General features: G+C 34.3%; 1 protein-coding gene across 1 annotated transcript in view; it reads right to left on the bottom strand.

The window, feature by feature from the left end:
- Window positions 1–22,095, bottom strand: part of KDM4C (lysine demethylase 4C) — a gene marked incomplete at its 3' end in the record, with an annotated part of 291,227 nt that overhangs the window by 224,368 nt on the left and 44,764 nt on the right. Inside the window, exon 6 of the mRNA XM_082335703.1 lies at window positions 11,164–11,213. Within this exon, the coding sequence (XP_082191829.1) occupies window positions 11,164–11,213 (50 nt within the window). The remainder of the gene's footprint in view (window positions 1–11,163; window positions 11,214–22,095) is intronic.

Raw genomic sequence — 22,095 nt, 5'->3', positions numbered from 1 at the left:
TAATATTTTACAATACATAATACTGTTTAAACTTGTTTTAGAATTTTTTATTATGTCATTGCTAGGTTCTGAGACATTTGGTATAAACATCAAATGCATCTCCTAAGTTTTTCAACAGATTTTCAGGGGGAGGAGTTGCAGGAGTTTGAGGTTTTGTTTGTTTGTTTGTTAAGAAGTGAAATAGTTTAAAATAAATTTAGGCATATTTTTCTTACCCTTTAAGGAAATATTTTACTGTTGGGTTTTGTTTTTTTTTTACATTCACGTTCATACTGCAACCCCTGCACACATGAAAATCAACTGCAGTATATAAATTTAGGAGGATTCCACAAAGACTAGGTTCACCTAGCATTTCCAGACCATCTATACAGTAAACAAACACAACTTTCTATCTAGAAGAGGCTACTTTCACAGAGATATGTGGTACCACTAAAAACAGGTGAGGTTGTTTTGCTTTTTTATATCTTGTCTTTATTTCTATGAACAAAGATTGCTTTCCACGCTTCAACTTTCATGATCATTTATGTACCACTCCACAAAACCTGCTCAGTTCATTAAATAATTATTTAATCCAGTTGATGAGAACATGAAGATAAAAGAGTGAGGGGAAAAGTGAAAAATTAAAGACAAGGTTTCAGTGTTACTGAACTCTGGTATCTGACCCTCTAACCAGGATGTGAACAGCACCTCAGCTACAGTTCAGATGAGCTACCCAATCTTCCCTTCTCTAAAATGAAAATATCAGGTTCTTTTCCCTTCAACCTAACTATATTACAGCAAGAAACCACTATGTTTCATGGAAAATGGGAGAAGATGAGAAGGAGAAAGAGGGGGAAAGTTTCCAGAACATCGCTAGTTTAGTCCTTCCTGACCTCCTTTCAGACTCCATTCTAGAAAGAGAGTAACGCTCTCAAAAACTGAAAACACAATTCCTACAAACAATTAAACAAAGGAAAAGAAAGGCATAGTAATTAATGTAAAAGCAAGAAGCTCCTGAAAACATCAGATCGAAAAATGGAAGGAATATAGTGAGAGACATCTAACCACCTACTACTTTCTCTGAATACTTGCTCTCAATCTCTCTTCCACTTTACCACAGGTGTGTTACTTGCTCTGAGATGAGCACGTCTTTTGCTGGAGCCAAGAGGAATACTTTTGACTGTGTCATAATGCAACACCACAGAAGTTTCACAAAGTTACAGCACTAACATCAGCAGAACTAGGTTGACAAAGGGGAACAATTTACTCACTAATCAGCAAAGATGAGAAAGTCTTTATTATCTTTATTATTACAAAAATAATTGCTATTCTTTATCCTTAGTCTTTTTAGTGTTTGTACCAGACCATTAGAAAGAATCACCATAAGATGTACTATGAATAACTGCAATCCATACATTTAGCAGTCCTGCATAATAAGCAATTTTACTGTATCAAGGACATAACATTTGAAAGTAAACACCTTCTGTGAAGTTCAACTTTATTTATTTATTTTGCATCCTTCTATAGAGTATATTTTTCCATGTTGCCAAGCCTTCTTAACATCAACAGTTTACTGTATTGTATGTCATTTATTCTCAAGTGATTTCAGAGATTTCACAAAGACTGGCAGGCTACTGCTAAAAAAAAGTTATTAAAAAAGTAATTGTTTTAAAAAATTCTTAATTTCCAGAAAGCAGAACTGAGGCATAAAGGAGTTGACTTTCTCTAACAGTTCCACAGGACAAATACCAAGCAAACACGAAGTTGGAACAAGAAGTGCTGGCTCCTTGTCTTAGACTCTAAAAGTGAGTTCTCATTGCTAGTTATACAGTTTCATCACAGCCCTCTCTTAAAACATATAGGAGGAAAAGATTAATTTTAAGTTTTTAAACAAGTGCAGTATGAATTAGCCTGACTCTACTCTAAAAAATAAGTCTACGATAATGACATTGGGTAAAAAGGATTCTCCAAAATTGCTTTCATTTGTATTATAAACCTAGGTAAAATTCATACGATAAGAAAATCCAAATATAAAGCCATTTAAAAATTATTTTTATTTTTCTGGGTACAAGGAAAACATACGTAATCCTGTTCTGTTATGCACGAGAACTACCTGAGAAACATGGACAGAAATTAAAGTGAAGCAAACAGTATTTAAAAAAATACATATTTTACCAATTATCTTACATAGCAACTTGGTACTGGAGAAGATACAATGCCAACTCTTCATGATGAAAAGGTCTGCTTAATGATGGTATTAGTACTGATCCAGAAAAAATACTTTTGATTCATTTATGCATAAAATGATATTTTATGCCTGAAGAACACAAAAGATCTTTGAGAGAGATCCACATTGACAGATTATCTAGGATTATCCAAGGTGTAAATGTTTGTCCACAAAAAATATACTAACCAAGAACACTGCTTAATTATTCTCCAGACTGAATTGTAACTGTTTAGCTGGTAATTGTATGAAAGCAGTAAGAAGAGGTCACCCAAGAAAAATACAGGAAAAGAATTAACATAAATGACTAGACAAGTCTTATGAGGACCAACTGAGGGAGCTGGGGTTGTTTAGTCTGGAGAAGAGGAGGCTGAGGGGAGACCTTATTGCTCTCTACAGCTACCTGAAAGGAGGTTGTAGCGAGGTGGGGGTCGGTCTCCTCTCCCAGGTAGCAAGCAACAGGACGAGAGGAAATGGGCTCAAGTTGTGCCAGGGGAGATTTAGATTAGATATTAGGAAAAATTTCTTCACGGAGAGAGTGGTTAGGCATTGGAACAGACTGCCCAGGGAAGTGGTACAATCACAGTCCCTGGAAGTATTCAAAAAACATGTGGATGTGGTGCTTAGGGACATGGTTTAGAGGTGGACGAGGCAGTTAGGCTAACAGGTTGGACTCAATGATCGCAGAGGTCCTTGCCAACCTTAACGATTCTATGATTCTATGAACTGATATAAAAACATTGCTTAGTGGACACAAAATTAGCCACAGGCCATTTAACTAGTAAAAGGGCTTTCTGTCATCTCTTTAGTGTGCTTGCAGAAGTTGTTGTACCCGTCTCACATAAATTGTAGTTTGTCATTCATAAAAGTAGTTTCATTCTTGGAGCAACACGCTCATTTAAACCATTTAAATATTTTTAATAACTTAAGGAGAAAAAGATGAAATCTCAAAAATTTGCCATAATATCTAGCCTTCTCTGTAATATCAGATTCAATTTCTTCTCTCTGATGAGTCTTATATTTATGTCCATTAACCACCCTACAATTCCAGAACAATTTTAAGTTGATCACATTATAATTGTTATATTCTTTGTACTTTTTGAGCATACTCCCCAGTCCTGGGAGAACAAATTTTTTTCTAATTTCTCAGATACAAGGTTAAGCAGCACTTAAGCAGCAAAGGTGTAAGGTACACTTGTGCTGACCAATGTACTAAGAATTCGGCCAAGGTGCCCTGATACCAAATTTTATTCAAATTTATCATTCTTTCTTTTTTCTCCCCACCAACAAGCACAGAATTCTTTACTCTCTTCTGGAATTGCAAATAATGTCATAATATAAGTTTCAAAATGTAGTACTTGGTAGGTACAGTTTTATCATACATGTTTGGCTTCACTGACTAAAAGACAGTTAAAAGAAACTAGTGCACAATTAGTGGCCTCCAAGAAATAAATGTCAACTATTTTGGCACAGTCAATGTCTATAACATAACGATAACAATCATAACTTGGAATCTACAGCTTATGAGTTTCAAGAAATCTCAGTCCTGAGCAGCATAACAATAGAAATATACTAGAACACGCTGTGAAAAAAGTCATTGAAAGTGATATCTGAGATTGAAGAAATAACTGGTATGAAAAGTAGCAAAAACTTTAATTTCTAAAATTAAAGGGAGAGTTTGACTGAGTTGTTTTCACTGAGAAAACAAATTTTGTACCAAATTCTACTACTGCAATATGCTTAATTAGCTCAATACAAGATGATAAAAAGCAAACAATGGGCATATATCCAAAACTTAAGTTGTACCTCTACAGCTCCAAGAGATCAGAAATAGTTGTGACAAATCCAGCCAGAAGGCAAGCTTGTTACTGAATTCTAAGTTGCAAACAACATAGAACAGCGGAACACAACCTGCTCAAAATCCATTACAAGAAATTTACAGGAGAACTTTTGCTGTGGTTACAAGCCCTCACAGTGAAATCAAAGTGCAGCCTACACCTTCTGTACCCCTATAAAGTATCTTTTGACTCTGTCAAAGTCTACATTTACACACACTCAAATTTTCCAGTATCATTCACCTCATTTTCTCAAAAACACTCCCCTTCAATGAGCAAGGGAAGAAAGAAAGGTAGTATTTCCTCATTACAAGATTCTGTTTATCAGAAGGTCTTTTGTTCTGCCCAGGCTAAAGTTAAGGTCACACGAGCTTTTCTTTCAGGAAAGAAAACCACTGTGGGAGAATTGGTTAGCAGATGTAAAAAATACCTAATAGCACATTGAATAGAAGACATTGCATTAGAAACATCACAAGACCCTTACAAATACATTAAATGCAGGCCAATTCAAGACCAGAACCATTCTCAAATAACAAGCTGATGTTAAAATTACCAATATACAGGATTACCAGTTAATCCTGGATATCTAGTGAAATCCCACATCCAAAAGAAAAAATACTGAAATCTATCTAAAATGTAACTACATTTCAAGTTCTGTAGTACATTCATGCTTTTATGAAACACAGGAAATCTTAATTTCATCCATTACCACTAACCCATTAACTCTAAATCAGTTCTATAAAAGCAGGTATTTTATGGTAATTTGCATGCAACCTCAGTTTCTTGGATGGTCTCTTGAGACGTGGCAGACCTCTTCTACACCTCTTCTCAATACTTATATTTAGCTATCTGTACCCTACTTATCTCCATGAAAAAGATTACACAGAACACAAGATGACAATTCAAAACAATTACTTCATGGAAGTCGATGAGCAATAATCAAAGATCAGGGTAAAACAAAATTAGGTTGCTCACTGATTTACGTCCATGACAAAAAGACCGTCTAGTTGAAAATTCTCCAATCCATGATTTAAAGAAACACTGACATTCTCAACACCTAGAGCAGAATTAGAACAGTCTACAAGGTAAGTATGTGAGTCAGCACTTAGTGGCCAAATGTTTGGGTATGAGCACATAAACTACAGGTAGAGTACATTTATCTATCAAACTGAAAGTCCCACTCAGGCTTTTTAAGAACCTTATCTAGTTAACACAAGCATCAACACCAAAGAATATGTGAAAATATAGGCTTCAGACTGCGTTAACAACCAAAAACATGCTCTCAGAAGACTCTACATACATATTCTGACAGATAATCTTACACAAGGTAACCAATTCTATTTGTACTAACAAAATAACACTACTTCTTGCGTTACAGTTTTATCACTGGGCTGGTGAAGACACACCCTTTGTCAACGCTATTCCACCTCAGTAGACAATGCTGCTTCCACAGAGATTCTGATTTTATGATCCATACTATAGATGTAAGTCAAAGCCTTCTCATCTTTGGGGGAAGCTGGGAACAGCGGGCACTAAGCAGATTCCTAGCTGTGTTTGAGGAAGACAGGATTCCCACACACGGGACGTTGCTGCACTGAGAATCTTTAAAGCGTACATGACATGGTTCAGGGATAAAGAACATTTTAAAATAAGTTCAAGTCTATAAATTATTGAGGGACAGTGAGCATCACTATCTGGAAGGCTCATTATTTTTTTTTTTTCCGCCCTGAGAGTATCATTCCTACATATCACACACAGCTCATATCAGATGACCACATCACATCACAACTATCACTCATGCAAACTGAAGTGGATTGGGTTCCACTCCCTGGTTGATTACCATTTTCAAGATATTTCGAATGCTTATCTATAGTACTAAGAATGTGTCCATACTGTTTTCAATTGAACTGTTCCGCTACAATCATACACGGACAAATTACAATACTATTCCCAAAAGAGTAATTCTACAACTCCATTGACTTGAACAGGGCGATTGGCTATATATTACCTTGTATAATCACGGATATCACAATCTGGCCAATAATAAAGTCATTATTTAAGCACACACAAAATCATATTCTTAGGGAACTTTCAAATCAAAGTCTGACCAGTCAATGAATGAGGCTAGACTTTCTATCTTTTTCTACACTTCCATACTCAAGTCTTCACCTGAAATTTTACAGTAAAGGTGCTGTATTTCTAGTTTATTAATATTAATAGAAAATATAAATATAAAATATGAAAATATAAATATAAAAACACAAAACTTACAACACAAGATAAAGAACACCCTAAATTGCAAATACCTTTAACGTAATTTAACTTTAATGTAATTAAAAATAATCCCAATTAACGCAATTAAGCTCAAAGTTATGGTAATTTTTTACTTATGTAGATCTTCATTTAAAGGACTTAGAATATAAAAAATATTAATCATAATTCACTGATCAGTACTCCTGGAACACAGGCAGAGATGAAAGGAGGACTGTTTTCTACTCATTTTATTTTTAGATTTTACTTTTGTAGGTATAAATACAAACTTCATATAATTGATTTAAATTAATTTTCAGTGATTTGAAGTAATTTGATTTAACTTTCTGTATTGCACATAAAAGAAATTAGGATGATGAGTTTGCATGACAACAATCCTCCCAAAGAAGCAGTGGCAATTTGTATGCTATACAAAGCCCAGAGTACAAAAGCCACAAAAGAAGCAAGTGCTGTGAAATATGAGTGTTGGTATGCCCAGATGAATATGTTACAGCCTTAAGTTTATTATCTCTTAGATGTGACTTTCCTAACTTGACTAATATAACTACCGAGACAAAGTTCAATTCTTCAATGCTCAAGTTTTCAGATTCAAGACCCTTAGAAGTTATGCAAGTTCTACATTAAGTTTCGTTTCAACAACTATTTATACTTGTTTTCATACATAACAAGTAATGACTTCTGCATGAAATGAATTAATACGATACACCACACAAAGCTTTTTATAACACCCCTACATACTTACAATATATTAAACTTTACTTTAGTTTCTTCTTTAACATAATTGAACACCACAGATAGATGTCATCGCCTCTCTAACAGTCTCTGCAATTAAATGATCTATTAAAAGATCTTGAAAATCCTTCAAACTGTTACTTTTGATTTGCCACTCTGCTTCTATTCTCTTTATTTTCTAACCCATTTTGTGAAACAAAAATCCTTAAGAATACCATGGTATTACAGATTAACATAACAAGTATAAAAATTGCAGTTAACAGCTCACTTGAGATTTTTATTACATTTATGTCTACATGAAATTGAAAAAAACCTATACAAATGAGAAAGAAGCTGAAGGGCAAAATCAAACTGTTATCTTTATTAGATGCAAGTCTAATGTCTTTCAGATAAAGTATTTGTAGGTGCCACAGTCAATCAAGATTTCAATAGAAAGCAAAAATGAAAGCATTCATGCACAAAAGGCATGTGTGGTAATTGTGATGTGCAGACAAGATAATGGAAAATATTCTAGCCTTCCTTTAATTTTATGTATCAACTGCTGCCTTGACTTAGACAACCTGCCACATTTAATGCATTATTTTATTATTTTAATTATTTAGGAGCATTCAATTAATTTGCTAGGCATCTGGTCATCAGAGCTAACCTTCTTGAATAAACTACTTTTTTTTTTCTTCAGATGTTGCACTGATGCAAAAATATGATTAAAAGTATTTTCAATACACATGTAATTAAGTATGAAAGTCTCATTTACACTATGTTTTATTAATGTTAACTATTAAGCGACTCGCAGCCATGCAGCTTACTTAATATTTTAATCTTTTTAAGATACCTTATTGTAAAACTCAGAATGTATTTTAGTAGGCAACAGTTGCAAAGTAGAAGATCACAGAGGTCTTAACCTCCACAGCATGGAAATAACCAGAAATGGTAGTTCTCTCCCCACCCCCCCAAAAAAAAAAATTGAATGTGTAAGTCAAATTGAGCATAGCGTCCATCATCTTTATGCTCAAGAACTACAGCATCATCTTCTACATTCCATTCTAAGCTATTGGCTGGACCAAAAATATCATGAGAACAATCTACTCACAGAAAAACATTGCAGAAGACATTGAATTCAAATACTGAAAACTTAGGAAATGTCAGAGAGGGTTGTCTGTGAAACTAACTCACCTATCATATATTGGTGTTACGATAAGAATCTCTGTGCGAGTATGCAATTTTTCTACAGAAATCCAGCTTCATTCACTGCCTATAATGGAATAAGCAACTATTTGAAATTTTATCTTTGTCGTTCAGTATCTGATTCTATGTTTTATTTGCTATTTACTATTCAAAACATGGTTCCGAAATGAAAATAATTAAAGTTTTGATTACACACGATTCATCAAGGAAGGTAGTTTTCCATTCACCACACAGATCTTTGTAACCTGTACTGACATATAATTAATAGCAGTAGTAGAAAACTTACTTCCATGCAGATGTGCACAGACCAAGGCGGAGTGACATGCCTGGGCAACTTCTTTAAATATAGTGATCAGTAAGGATCAAGGAACTGCGTTCCTGTTCCCAGCTGTAGAAAAGCATGTACGCATGTGCTGGTGTGCCTGAAGATCCCTTTCTGTCCTACCTTTTTCCAGCAGTTCTGGACCTAAGAACTGTTACGCTGGGTGAGACTGAAGTCAGAGGTCCCATTTAGCCTATTGTCCAATTCTGACTCTGGCATTTGGACATTAAGACACTGTCCCCCCAGTATAACCTATTGGCTTCTGACAAACAGTGGTTTTGGAGATTTTCACTTCTCCTCATGCTTTATGTCCCATTCCTTTTACTGTATTAGGCCACCATTACCAAAGGCTTGAGCACCTTCAAGCCACAGTTTTCTAACATAATATTTTCTTAAACTATATAAGCTTACACTAAGTGACTTCAAAAGCTCCCATGTAGCAAAGCACATTACCTCCAAAAGTTACGTACTTCCTGAATTTGTATAGGTTACTCCAATATCAGGGGAAATGAGAGTATGTCAAAGAAAAATCTGAAGGGTTTTTTTAGCCTGCAGCAAACTGCCATGCCTCAATACCACTTAATTTTTAGAAATGAGTGAACAAGTGTTGCTGAAACTGCCCATTCTCTTCCCTCTCTCTAAAAAAATAAAGTTCCAATACACACGCATTACAGAACATTTAAAACTGAATAGTTTTAAAACACTGCACAGCTATAATCAATCAATATGAAATCTACAATAAACACCGGAACAGCCATACATTCATTCAAATGAAAAGTCTGTCTACCCAAAGATCTTGTTCCCAGCACATGTCAAAAGTGGATGTACAGAGAAGTGTTTAAATACAGCATGAAATCTTTGCTTCCTCTGAGTAATCTAGTACCAACACGTTGCTGCTCCAAGACTTCCAAAGCCAGACGCAGTTCCTATGATCCTCTAACAGATTTCTTTGCCAGTGTTGTCCAGTCTCCCCCTGAATCCATGCAAAATTTTAGAATCCACCATGGACAGTGAGTTCATACTGTAAAAGGAACCATTTCCTTCTGTTTGTTTTGAACCTGCTAAGACTCTTATTCAGAGTCTCTAGCTGTACTGAAAGACCCAGTGAACAATCACTCTTTAGTCACCTTTTCCATGCCACTCATTACAGGTCTTTATCATATCCCCTTATCTTTATTTGACACTCTTTCAGACTGAAAAGTTAGAGCTTACTAACAATTATTAAAACAAAAAGGCAAATTTTTCACCAGCCCTAGTGTGCCTCTCTGAACCTTTTCCAGTTCTCTATTCCTTTTACTCCTTGCTCATCTCCTCTAAATCTTTAAAATAATTACTGAATGATCCTGTCATAAGTCAGTGTCACTTGCCCAGTCTACAACATGTATCAATTTGTTTACCAGTCAAAACCAAAAGCTTCAAGGTACGCATATGAAGAGTTCTATACTTTGCAAGTTGGAAAAAGAATCTGGAAAGCAAAGAAAAATGAGTGACAAGCTTCTCAATTGAAACTATGGGAAAATTTAGGAATAGTAAATGTAATTATCCAGGTCAAAATGTGTGTTTCTGAAATGTGTTTTTAAGACTGAAAGTTCACAGGTCTTTACTTTCACATCTCAGTGATACATGCCATCTTACTGTTCTAAGCGATAGTTTAAAAATAGCTCAGAAAAATAGTCATGTGCCTATATGCACATAAAATGGATATGAAAAGAAAATGTACAAAAATTTTCAGAATTTGGTCCTGATACATGATATCTAATTATCAACACAGCATAGCATTCCTTATATAATATAGTTAGAAAAAAAAAAAACCATGGGTTGCTAGACGAAAAAACATTCCCACATTCATAAGTTGCACTCTTAAATCTATAAAGAAAAAGAGAGGTGTAGTGTTATTGAAAATAAAACAAATCCGTGTGGGAGAAGAATTCTCCTATACACTTAGTGTTTTTTATGCCTTAGATCTCAACCTTACAATATCCTCTGCTCCTTCTCAACATACTTTCCTCACACCTCTGGAGGGCAAAAGCCAGGACATGCTTTGGCTAAGGTGGATTTATATGCCTGCTCACCGGCCAGCAGGCTGCTACCAAATAAGATTTAGTGTTGGTATATTTTGTCTGCTTCCCCCTTCCCAGAGGTACTAACCAGGTTTCCATCCTCTACCCATCCATTACCTTTCATGAAACTTCTGGAGATTTGGCTGTCTTCAATATTTCTACCTTTGTATCCAATTTGGCTAAGAAGTTAAGATTCAAAAGTTACTAATGAAAAGAAGATATAACAAGAAAAAGCAAGGGCACAGAGGAGACAAAGATACTAGCAAAGAAAATCTAATCAACAACAAAATACTAAGCCTCATTTTCATAAGTTTCACCAAGCTAAAATTGCCAGTACAAAATAAAGTTCTAAGAGGAAAAAAAAAAAAAATTTGTTTCTTAAGAATTCCTCAGAGTACTAGAAAGTGTTCTTTGTTTGCAATCATACCGTAGACAGATAAAAGTCACACACCATTAAGTAATAAAACACAGTAGGTGAGTCAAGGACAATGTTTTTCACTTTGCTGGAGGTTTGTCCTTCAAACATCTTACATATGGAAATATTGAAAATATTACCTTGAGCTAGTCTTTCAAGCCGTTTCCCATGCTCTGGAGGAATAGCATACCTAAAATTCATATAAAGAAAAGGATGAAATGCTTAAAGACATTATTACTACACAAGCCATGATTCATGTATGATAAATATATAAAAATACAGAAGCCAAAAAGATTAAAGACTGAAAAATTATACAGGAAAAATATACCAATTTCTGAGGAAGAAATACACAGGGTTTGTTTTTTTTTTTTTTAGAAAACATTTTAGCTTATTTCTAGTTTAAACATTATAATATGTAGTTCAAGAATGTTATATTCACTATTTTAAATCATGCATATTGACAATATTTGATATTACATCACTCCAGTTAAAAAAGCCACATATACTTTAATTTTCCAAATTAAACCAAACACATAAAATAAGTCTAATTTATGCAGGTTTAATTTCCTTGAATTTTACTGTGCTTCACAAGACACAAGAGTTCAACAGAAAAATATGAGCCTTAAACATCTCTTTTCTTCCTATAGTCAGTGCTGTGGAATAAGAGAGTTACTTGTCTGTGTAAAAATCATTACAATTAGAGTTAAAAAATTATTTAAGACATACACTTTCTTTAGATTAAAAAATTGTGCATATCTTGGAATCACTCTGTTCTTAGAATAAATTATTTTTTAAAGAGTCTATATGCTATCTGCAACAAGTCAGTAACAATATAAAAGAACTGGAATTAACCTCACATTATTTTTAATGTTTATTACAGCTAAAAAATTGAAGATTATTGAAAAGCTGTAATTTCATTCTGCTTTTCTGAACACTTTGTTATTCATATTTACTGCACTTCATAGCTATACTGTATGTATTAATTAGGCTTTATTATTGACTTTAACTGCTTCAATATGTGATATAATAGGCTTTCATTTCATTTTAATGTTGCAACAGCATTGGATTGATTCTTCTCTGTAAAAAAATACGGTTCAGAAAAGGAGAAAATGCATATTCAGCTGTACAACATAGTCTAAATCCACATTTTCAAACTAAGTCAACATCCAGCTTTTTTCTTTCACTACACTGTGAATACAGATTCATTCATCTCCCCTGACAACTCACTCAGAAAAACAAGTGAAGGACCCTAGGCCCCTCATTTTGCACAAGAAATAAACATCCCCCTACGTCAAGCTCTCATTTGCACACACACAATTTTACTCTATTACAACTGAAACTGCTGCATAGAAGTAAGACCCTTAGACCACAGGAGTCGGTGCTCCAAATCGAACTGCAGCAAAACCAATGCCTACTGGAAACCCACTCCAAATGGTATTAAACCAAAAGAGACTTTCAGCTTGACTCTGCGCAATGTTTGCAGTTTTAATCAGAATTTCACTGTCTTACAAAAATGGATTTTGTTTCTCTCCATTTGTACTTCCAAAGTGTTTGTGCCTGTTCTCCACTCTGTATTACATATGCATCAGCATATAAATAGTAACCTAAACTATATGTTTGCATCTTACACACACCAGTGGAGACAAATGCTACATATAGCATTATATACTGTACTGTATATCATTAAATACATAACTCCATAAAGTAAAACACGAACAGACAGTCTATTTTGTTTATGCCCAACAAAAAACTCCAACTAGGGACTTTTCTTTGCTTTACCTGTCTCTAATTGGACTGGTATTCTTCCTAAAAAGTTACTCTTCCAAAGTAAATGTTACCACATTTTTGTGATAATATGCAGCCACACGCTTCCATTTGTACACATAAACACATAAGTACTTATCAATATTACAAAAATGCAAAACTGGACAACTGAGCTCTCAATAAGTCTCTTGGAAAGATAAGACAGGACACAAATTAACTGGGCTATAGCTATTTATTTAGCTAATCTAAAATTACCAAGCAATAATTCATTCAATGCAAGTTGGTGCTTTTCATCATTGTCTTCATTTGGGGTCTGTGGTAACATCTACTCTTCAATCCTTCATTTCTTCCCACTGTTGCCATTGTTTTTTTCTCACAGCTAAGAAAAGGACCAAGGAAAGGAGACCATCTTTGTAGTATCAGACATTAGGAGCCCCAAAGTCACTCTCCAGGCCCTTCAGGGTTGGTTCCTAACACAATTTATTAGAAAACTGAGCTTTTTTAACACATATGCACCTGCTTTGGATACCAGTGAAATTACAGTGACATGAATCTTACTGGATCCTTGGTCTACTGTACAGAACATTGAACAAAAAAACTCCCAAACTGAGATCACTAAGGCAGAGAAAAAAAGTACTCACTCTTAGTCTCAATAATTAGCTCATACGAGAACTTCAGCAGTGTTAAAAGCTTTTAGAAAAACATTTTTCATCATCTTGTATCCAGCTTCCTTTTAGCTACATCACCAAACAGCCACTAACATTTGTTTGACTTCTCATACTTTAAGGCCAAGTGTAGCCCTCTTTAAAAGTAAATGTAATGGACATTAAATGCTAAATCATTAAGAGGCAAAGAGAATGTTTCTTGGATAACAAGCAAAGAAACAGATGAAAAGGGAAGAACAGATAAAAAGGGAAATGTTGATGGTAATTACATTTAAATTTTATTAGTTCAGGAAGGCATACTTGTTAAAAATTTTGAAAAGACACATAAAAGATGAAGAGTCACTGTTCATTGCTAGAGTCATACTACAAAGAAAAAATTACGGTACATACATTTGTCGGGTATTGTTCAAAAAGATCTTCTGAAATACATTAATTCAGCAAGTCAAGGGTACTGGCAACAATGTAACTACAAATAAGTAATAAATATTAAATCTAACCCATTAATTTGTGTTTCTGAAACACTTATGTATATGTTTTCAAGAGTAATTCTTCTACATGATTTCAGTGTACTTTAAATAAGCTAAAAATTTCTCTGCCTCTCTTCTTTTTTTGGTAAATAAAATCTCAGTCTTAGGCAATAACGTCCACTGTTTATCCATGAACTAGTGGCAGTGTAAGCTCCCTGTTCTACTTATATTCTTCAAATCCCCAGCAGAGGCAACAACAGACAGTAGTCTAGTAGCTGTGATCACTCAGTCCTGTCTTTAGCTTAGAAAGCATGGTTGGTGACAATTAGGATAGCTGACTTTATGAAATGAAAAAAAGAATGTTCTGGGAACTTGGATTAAAATAGCAATTCATAACCTGCTTAATTTTAGTAACTACTTTGGTTACTATTTGATTTGATTTTATACTCAGATGCAAAACCTAAATAACCTTTAAGTTACTGTTACCTTTACAGTTTCTGTTCTATGAGAATGAATTTATTTTTTCAACAACTGATAGTCCATTACAGTAAAATACAAGTTTGACCTTGCATGGCAAAGAAAAAGAATCCAGTACAGGAAAAACAAAATATGTATATTACTCAAGTTCAGTTCTATTACAAATGTTTGGATGTTGCACAAAGATGCACCCATATAACAACATGCCTAAAAAATGCTTCCTCTCCTTTTCTTTTCCTTTAAGCCAAAAACGGAATCTTTAGTACAACTCACTTGAAGATATTAACAAAAAACATGTGGACCACAGATGAAACTGCTTAACTCAAAAGAAAACACCGAATAAAATTACAGGCTTCAGAAGGAGAAATAACTAATAGACATTTCAGAAGACACAAGGCAAACTAATATTGTATCTCCACAGCAATATCAACTTTTTCAAATTTCCATTTGAGAGACTGTTGCAGAAACATTAGACAAAATAAAATAATTCTACTGCATAAAAAGTGCTTATGGAAAACTGGACTAAAAACACTTAATATGAATTGACAACAAATATTCTGAAACAACACCACGGTATGACTTGTTGTGCACTTGTAATCCTTTCCCTGGTTACGCTATAAGGTATAACCGTTTGATTCTTTTGTAATGCGTGTAGGTGACGAAGAACAAACTGCTCAAGTGCAGCATAACATTAAGTATTACAGCTGTGCTTTCTGAAACAAAATTATACATACAATTTTTAAAAGCACCCTACATAATCTACTAGTGTAGCTAAAAATAAATACAGGGATCCTATCTTTCATCTGTATCTGAAGCAGGCCTTTCATTTCTCTTTAATCCACTGCATAGACTTGATGTGTACTTATGATTCTCTCTGTTCTGCCTTTAATTAAACAGAGAAACATGACTGTATGTTGGCCATGACTAATATCCACTTAGCATTAAGTACTGTTTAAATAAATTTAAAAAAAAAAAAATCAGAAAACCTTAGCCAGCATTCTCACTAATGCAGTTTTAAGCAGCATTGCTTCAGAGTTTCAAAAGTTTTCACCAAGATGTACACAAACTATTAAAATTAAGTGTTCTTCAACCATCAGCATCCATTCTAATTCTAGAAAAAGCTTCTATCACCAAGTTTGTTCCAACATGAAAATCCTGGTTTAAGGACACATTCAAGATGGAAATTAAATCAAACTCCTCACTCAGGGAAATTGTGTTAGAAAGAAGAAAAAGGACAATTTGACTTCATTGGCTGCAAAAAATGCCAAAAATCGTAAATACCTGCAACATGCTCTGTGAATTGCATAGTTGTCATTGTATAACAACCAAGGATATCCCACTAGAAATGAGTCACATGCTTTTAGTTTAGTCCGTGTGTTTCCATAGAAAGTGAATTTTACTTTCATAGTAAGAAAAGCAGTGGAGCTAAATGATAATAATAGACACATGATAAAGATCTCAGAATTGTTTTTCTTTTTCCAAGGACTCCTTACATCACTCCCAAGATGGAAAATGCAGGCTGTAATAGCATCCCAGAATGATGACTATGTGATGACAAGTCCCTAGTTTCCAAGAACAGAAAATAAAACGTCTATTTTACAAAAAAAAAAAAAAAAAAAAAAAAAAAAAAAAAAGTATTAGGTCAGCTAGTAAAGCAGAATTCCTCTGAGTCAGTACAAAATTCTATGGGTCAGCATAAAATTCTGTGAACTGTCACTCATATTCTGACTTTCACAGCTGACCTGCCTTGCATTCCTCTGATGTCCAGGATGCAAAAAAAAGAAAGAAAAGGAAAAAAGACACTGAATACAATTTGATTTGTCCACAACACAGGTAAGATAAAGCAGCTCATGAAGTCAAACTTAAACAAATCCTTTTTTTTGTCACAAAAACTACAGAGTTATAACACAACTGTACTAGAATAATCAATAGGAGTATATAAATTTAGTCAGATTTCTTAAATTTTATAATGATCTTTCTATCTATGCCTCAGCAAGTAATTATACAAATCTATGCCACATGAATGACATTGTTCTAGACATCAGAGCCAAAGAAGTTACATTTCGTACTACAGAATCATTACTATGGTAGCTCTGCTGAAACTACAAATCTGAAATATGAAGTCGTCTTTTCGTTCCATCACTAAAAACATCAAAACCCACAAATCAGCAGACAAGGTAGTCCAGGAGATTGGTCATTAACTTTTGAAAACTTTCTTCTCTAACTTATACACTGCAGAGTTAGAAAATAAATGGTCACATATATTGTACACCTATAGCTTATACAAAATAAACTGCTAACTTTATTCCAATACCTAAATGGCTGCTATCAACTGTAGCAGTGCAAAACCTTGTGAAAAAATAACAACCCAGAAACTTCTGGTCAAAGAGAAGAGCATAGCTTCTTCCTGACCTTCAAAGTGAGAGCTGAAAGTTATTTATCAGACTGTTGCTTTCTTTGTTGCTGCACCTGTTTTGTGAATGGGCTAAGGGAAGGTCCTCTTTTTCTCTAATCCTGTATTTCCAAGGCCTTTATGTTTCTCAGAATGCAGATTAAGAAAAACATTGGCTAAAAACATCTAAGTAGGTAGAAACTAGAAAGAACTAGCAGCACAAATGGTTGCCCATTAATTGCAAGCAATTTTACCCACAGGTTTAGAATTCTGCAGAAAAGTAAACTCAATTCAGAATTGGTTTTCAAGTCACCCCATGCATTAGCAAAGCAACTTTGAGCACCATCTTCTTTAAAATTCAGTATCACAGAATGATAGAAAAGTTTAGGCTGAAAGGGACCTAAATGTCATCCAGTCCAATCTCCTGATCAACATACGGCTACCTTCAAAGTTAGAGCAGTTTGCATACGGCCACATATAGTCAAGCTTTGAAAATTTCTGAAGACTCAGCAGCCTCCCTAAGCAACCTGTTACAATGTCACTGTGAATTATTTTTTTCCTTCTCTCAAACTGAAATACCCCTTGTTGCAAGTTGTGATTATTGCTACCTTTTCTTTGTTATGTCAGTGCGTCACTGAGAAGAATTTGTTTCTGTCTTCTCTATAATCTCCCTATACCACAGAGTACAACTCCAGACCATATATCAGAACATACAACTTTTACAGAAAGATTCGTAAGTCAACAATTATACACAAGTAACAATCAGTTCATAAAATGTTTGTTTGCCCAAATAATTAATGATTTGCCCTAAAGGACTGCAAAAAACCTCTCCCCATAATTTGTCTATAGATTTCTTATATTTTGCATATGAATCCTCTCATGCTAATCCATACTGTTAAATCTCATAAGAACAGAAAAGTGAAGTTCCACATTGAAAATAAAGAGCCCTGAAAATCCAGAAAAATTTAGCAGTTCTCAGGAAAGTATCCCATACTGTTAGAAAAATCCCACAGATAACATTTTCAGAGATGCTAGGCATTTGGTCTTTAAAGAACAGAAAGATTCAAATAAGCATGAAGCTTCTTCAAAGGAAAGCCTCCACAGATACCACACCACCCAACCCCATTATGGCATCAATGCAGGGAAAAAAAATCCATATAGAAATATATTAGAAGCATTGAAATATACTATATTGTTACAATACATGCATTCACATTATCCACAGTTACTAATAAGGCAGTCAAAAGAAAACTATGCGAGTCCCAACATCTATCAATATTCTGAACAAGGAACATAAGTATATGGGTTTGGTTTCTTGGGTGGGGTTTTTTGAGAATATCAAAAATTAAATTCATTCTATCTCATAGCCAAAGATCTTGCAGAATAGCAGTCCATCTTGACTGACAGCATCATCAAAAAAAAAGAATGTAAAGTCTAACACAGAAAATTTTATGTATTTAAAAACATTAAAGTAGTCAATATTATGTTTTCTGCCTTTCTGGTGACTTCACAGACCCTGCTCTTCAATGCTGCATTTTACAAACTGCACCTTCCAAATAAAAGAAGTGGGTTGGACTGTTGTGTCACTTGTATTGCTTTTTGTGCAACAGGGTAATTGGTTATTCAGTACCGCAGAATTTTGTAAGTGCAGGCAGTAGATAAATTTGAAACTGAATTTGAATCCACTTAACTTTAACACATGCATAGTATCATGATGACTACAGATGAAAGGAAAACTGGTGATCCTTGTCAGGTGCTCAGTTAAGTGGTATGTTTTACAAGTATGACAACATTTACAACAGTATTATTCAAAGTATGAACATAAAAACACATCAAAAACAAAAAATCATTTTTTTACTGTGCAAAAAGTACCCAGCGAAGTAATATGGTCATCACACAAGCAGCCTCTTGTATCCACCCAGTTATTCTCATCTCAGTGACAAGAAACAGAATGTGAAACATTGAGTTCCATTCTTCCTAAGCCAGGTACATGCACATGTAATGGATAACACCATCAGCTGCAAGCTAATTCAGTGTGATGGTAAATACTGAATGAAACTACTTCTCTGGAGCACGTTCTATATTGACAGGGGAAAAACAGCGGACGATTTTTCCTGCTAATTAGTATTTTAAAAATTCCAACGCTGCAAACCCATAAAACATCATTACAACTAAACTTACAACAGTAATTTTTTTTACAATTAACGCGATTCATTGGTTTCACAATTGATAACAGGCAATTTGCAACCTCCACTTTATATTAAAATAATGCTGTCTATCTAATTCCAGACACTGGGCTCAGAATACCATGCCACTTTCTATAAGCAACCCTGATTTGCTCTACTATCTATTTAGGTGGTTAATATTTATTATATATAAACATGATAAATAAATTTTAAAAATATTAAAAAATTGAAATCTCATAAACTTAATTTAGGAAGCTAATATATTTGCTGTTTTGAGATGGGAAATTTCAAGGTCTGTTACCACCTAAAAAATTTCCCTACTTAATCTAAATATTTCGAAGTACAAAATCCTCTTCCATGGCAGAGGTAGGGGTAGAAGGAGAATCTCTCCTTTTCTTCTAATTCCCATGTCTTACTCAGCAAAGTTCTCCCACTTTATGGAGATCATTCTAACTACCAAATGATTGGTCGGTTTCAAGCACAATGATAACCCTTTCAGACTGCTGAGAAACCACTATACCATTTGATTATAGCTACCTTTTTACAATCAGAATCCCTATTCTTATTATAGTCAGCTCTGTGACTCCTAATATTCTTATTTCTAACTTTTTTGATAATTTTCAGCAAGAAGTGTGGCTAATCCTCTCCTAATTTGAGCATAACCGTCTCCCCACATCTCATGGAAGTTCTACACATTGCTCCCATTTTTCACACTAAAAGTTTGCACTTCACTGTAATTTTTTGTATGTTGTTTTTCCTAGACATAGAACATAACTAGGAAACATGTCAGTTCTGTCAATGGTACGCATAACTTGTGCAAAGGTAACAAGACTCTTCCACTCATGCTTAATTCTGCATCACCTGGCCAAATTTTGACCAGTCTTTGTCTGCTGCTGATCACACTAAAAGTCCTATTAATGCTACCCCAGAAGACCCTGTCGGGACCTGGCTGAGTCTCTTTTAACCTGTATACTTTATTGCCGTACTTGTTCCTAAATCGTATAATGTTAGCATCAGTCTGAGTATGCTTTCCCTTCTTCATCCTTTTTGCGTGTGATTTTGTCTAATACTAATATCAGAGCACCACCTATTTTTATCCCACCATACTCATAACCCCATTACTATTTCCTCTGCTACTGGGATTCAAAATCTGAAAATCTTCACATGAAATCATGTTTTAAAGACTTCAACAACTCCTACCAACCCCTACCTACTATCCATCTTTCCTCTTTTTTCCACTTCATAAAGGAAGATGAACAGGTATTGGTAGACATTCTACACTGGCAAATCCATAAAAACAGGGTCTAGCCATGGCAATGAAGGGGTAACAATGAAAAAATACTAGGCAATCTGGAGATTTCTTGCTATCCTGTATGCACTGAACTCCTGAAAAGAATTCCTGAAACTAAATTACCTGCTTTATTTTGAATTTCAACATAGGTCCGTTTCACCCCACTCCTCTTACAACCTAAATAAACTTCTGGGTACAGTGTCACTTTCCCAGCCCATCTACTTTTGGCTGTCTAAGCAGTCTCTCTTCAACAATCTGGTGGTCTCTTTTTGTAGACATTATCACAAAGACAGAACCATCTTCTCTTTCTGTTAGCATATATTCCTCTTTATTTTATGACTGACCAACCCTGCAAGGCATTTTGTGATTTATGAAATACATTACTAAAGAGAAGGGGTTTTTTTAACATAATGTATTGTTTCTTGTCACTTCCAGTCCTCAGAAGAGCTAGGAAGCGAAGACTAGATGGAATGTCACAGAAAACATCAAAAATTGATACATAAATTATGTTTGTATTATACTGCAAGTTTACACTGTGCCCCTTTCAACAGAAAGTAAAAACTCTCATTCTTTATGCAGAAAAGAGTTCAGACCTCCACCTTCAGATATAAAAGGTGAAATGAGCACAATTTTTTAAAATGTTACTTTCTAAAGTAAAATATTAAATATATTTTTCACATATCTTTACTCTCTCTCTCTAAAATAAAAAAAAAAATAATTAGTCCAGTTATTATTATATTTGAAATATCCGCGGTGCCATGAAAATATTTAACTTTGGGCCTGCGTAATAAACACTTTCACATATTCATTATTAATATTCTTCAAGAAGATTTACATCATCTTAACACTTAAAAAAATTCCTGTCAATGCCACTGTTTTTCATCAGTCAGATAAACAGCACAAAGAGTAAGCACTGCTTTCAGATACTTAATAAACCCAGAATTATTTTCCAAAATGTAAATATCTCACTCAGATTTTTTTTTATTATTAATTTATAATGTAAATTGAAACATTATCTATATTTTACCCATGGATCTAACACACATACTAATAGTCTAACATTCGTACTATTAACAAAAACCTGTTTTCTGCTAGACATTAATTTCCAAGAGCAGTTCAATACTGTAACAACATGACAAAACTCCTCAAATTATTACACAAAACAAAAATAAATTCTCTTCAGTCAGGGCCTATACCCCTGAAATAATAATAACAATAGAAGAAAATATTTAACAACAAATGGCAGAGTGAAGAAATTTTTAATACTGATAAGCAGTTCAGAGATACCATTAAAAAACATATCAAGAACAAACTGAATTAATAAATTAAGTAAATCATCAATCACACCAATGGTTCTTCTTGGTAATAAGAACTTATTTCTAAGAAACTGTGATGTAAAATGAGGTACCATCTCCAAGATTTCTTTCTCCTCAGAAAAAATTGCAAAGGAAAAGTTGCAGTAAATATTCTGCCTGATAGCAAGTCATTTTAATAGGCCCTATTCCCCTTTCCAGCAAATCTTTTCTCACCATATCCCCCTCTACTCTCCCCTCATATTGTTCTGTTTCAGAGCTTCTAAGTTTTCTTAATTCCTTTTTCTCCTTCAAATTATTTCCTCTCTTTAGCACTTTTTTGCAAGCAAAAAATAATCTATAAAGCAAATATATGTATTACACAAATATATATATATACACATAAACACACGAACAGCCACAGTCCTGATTTTACAAATGGTTATCAAACACACTTTTCCCCTGTGTTTCATATGAGGCAGTCAATGGAGGAATCAGTAAACATAATATAAAACCATAAACTTTGCGTACCTCTTGG

The sequence above is a fragment of the Platalea leucorodia genome, assembly GCF_965183815.1.
Source record: "Platalea leucorodia genome assembly, chromosome: Z".
Classification (NCBI taxonomy): domain Eukaryota; kingdom Metazoa; phylum Chordata; class Aves; order Pelecaniformes; family Threskiornithidae; genus Platalea; species Platalea leucorodia.
This window is presented reverse-complemented; position numbering and strand designations above follow the sequence as displayed.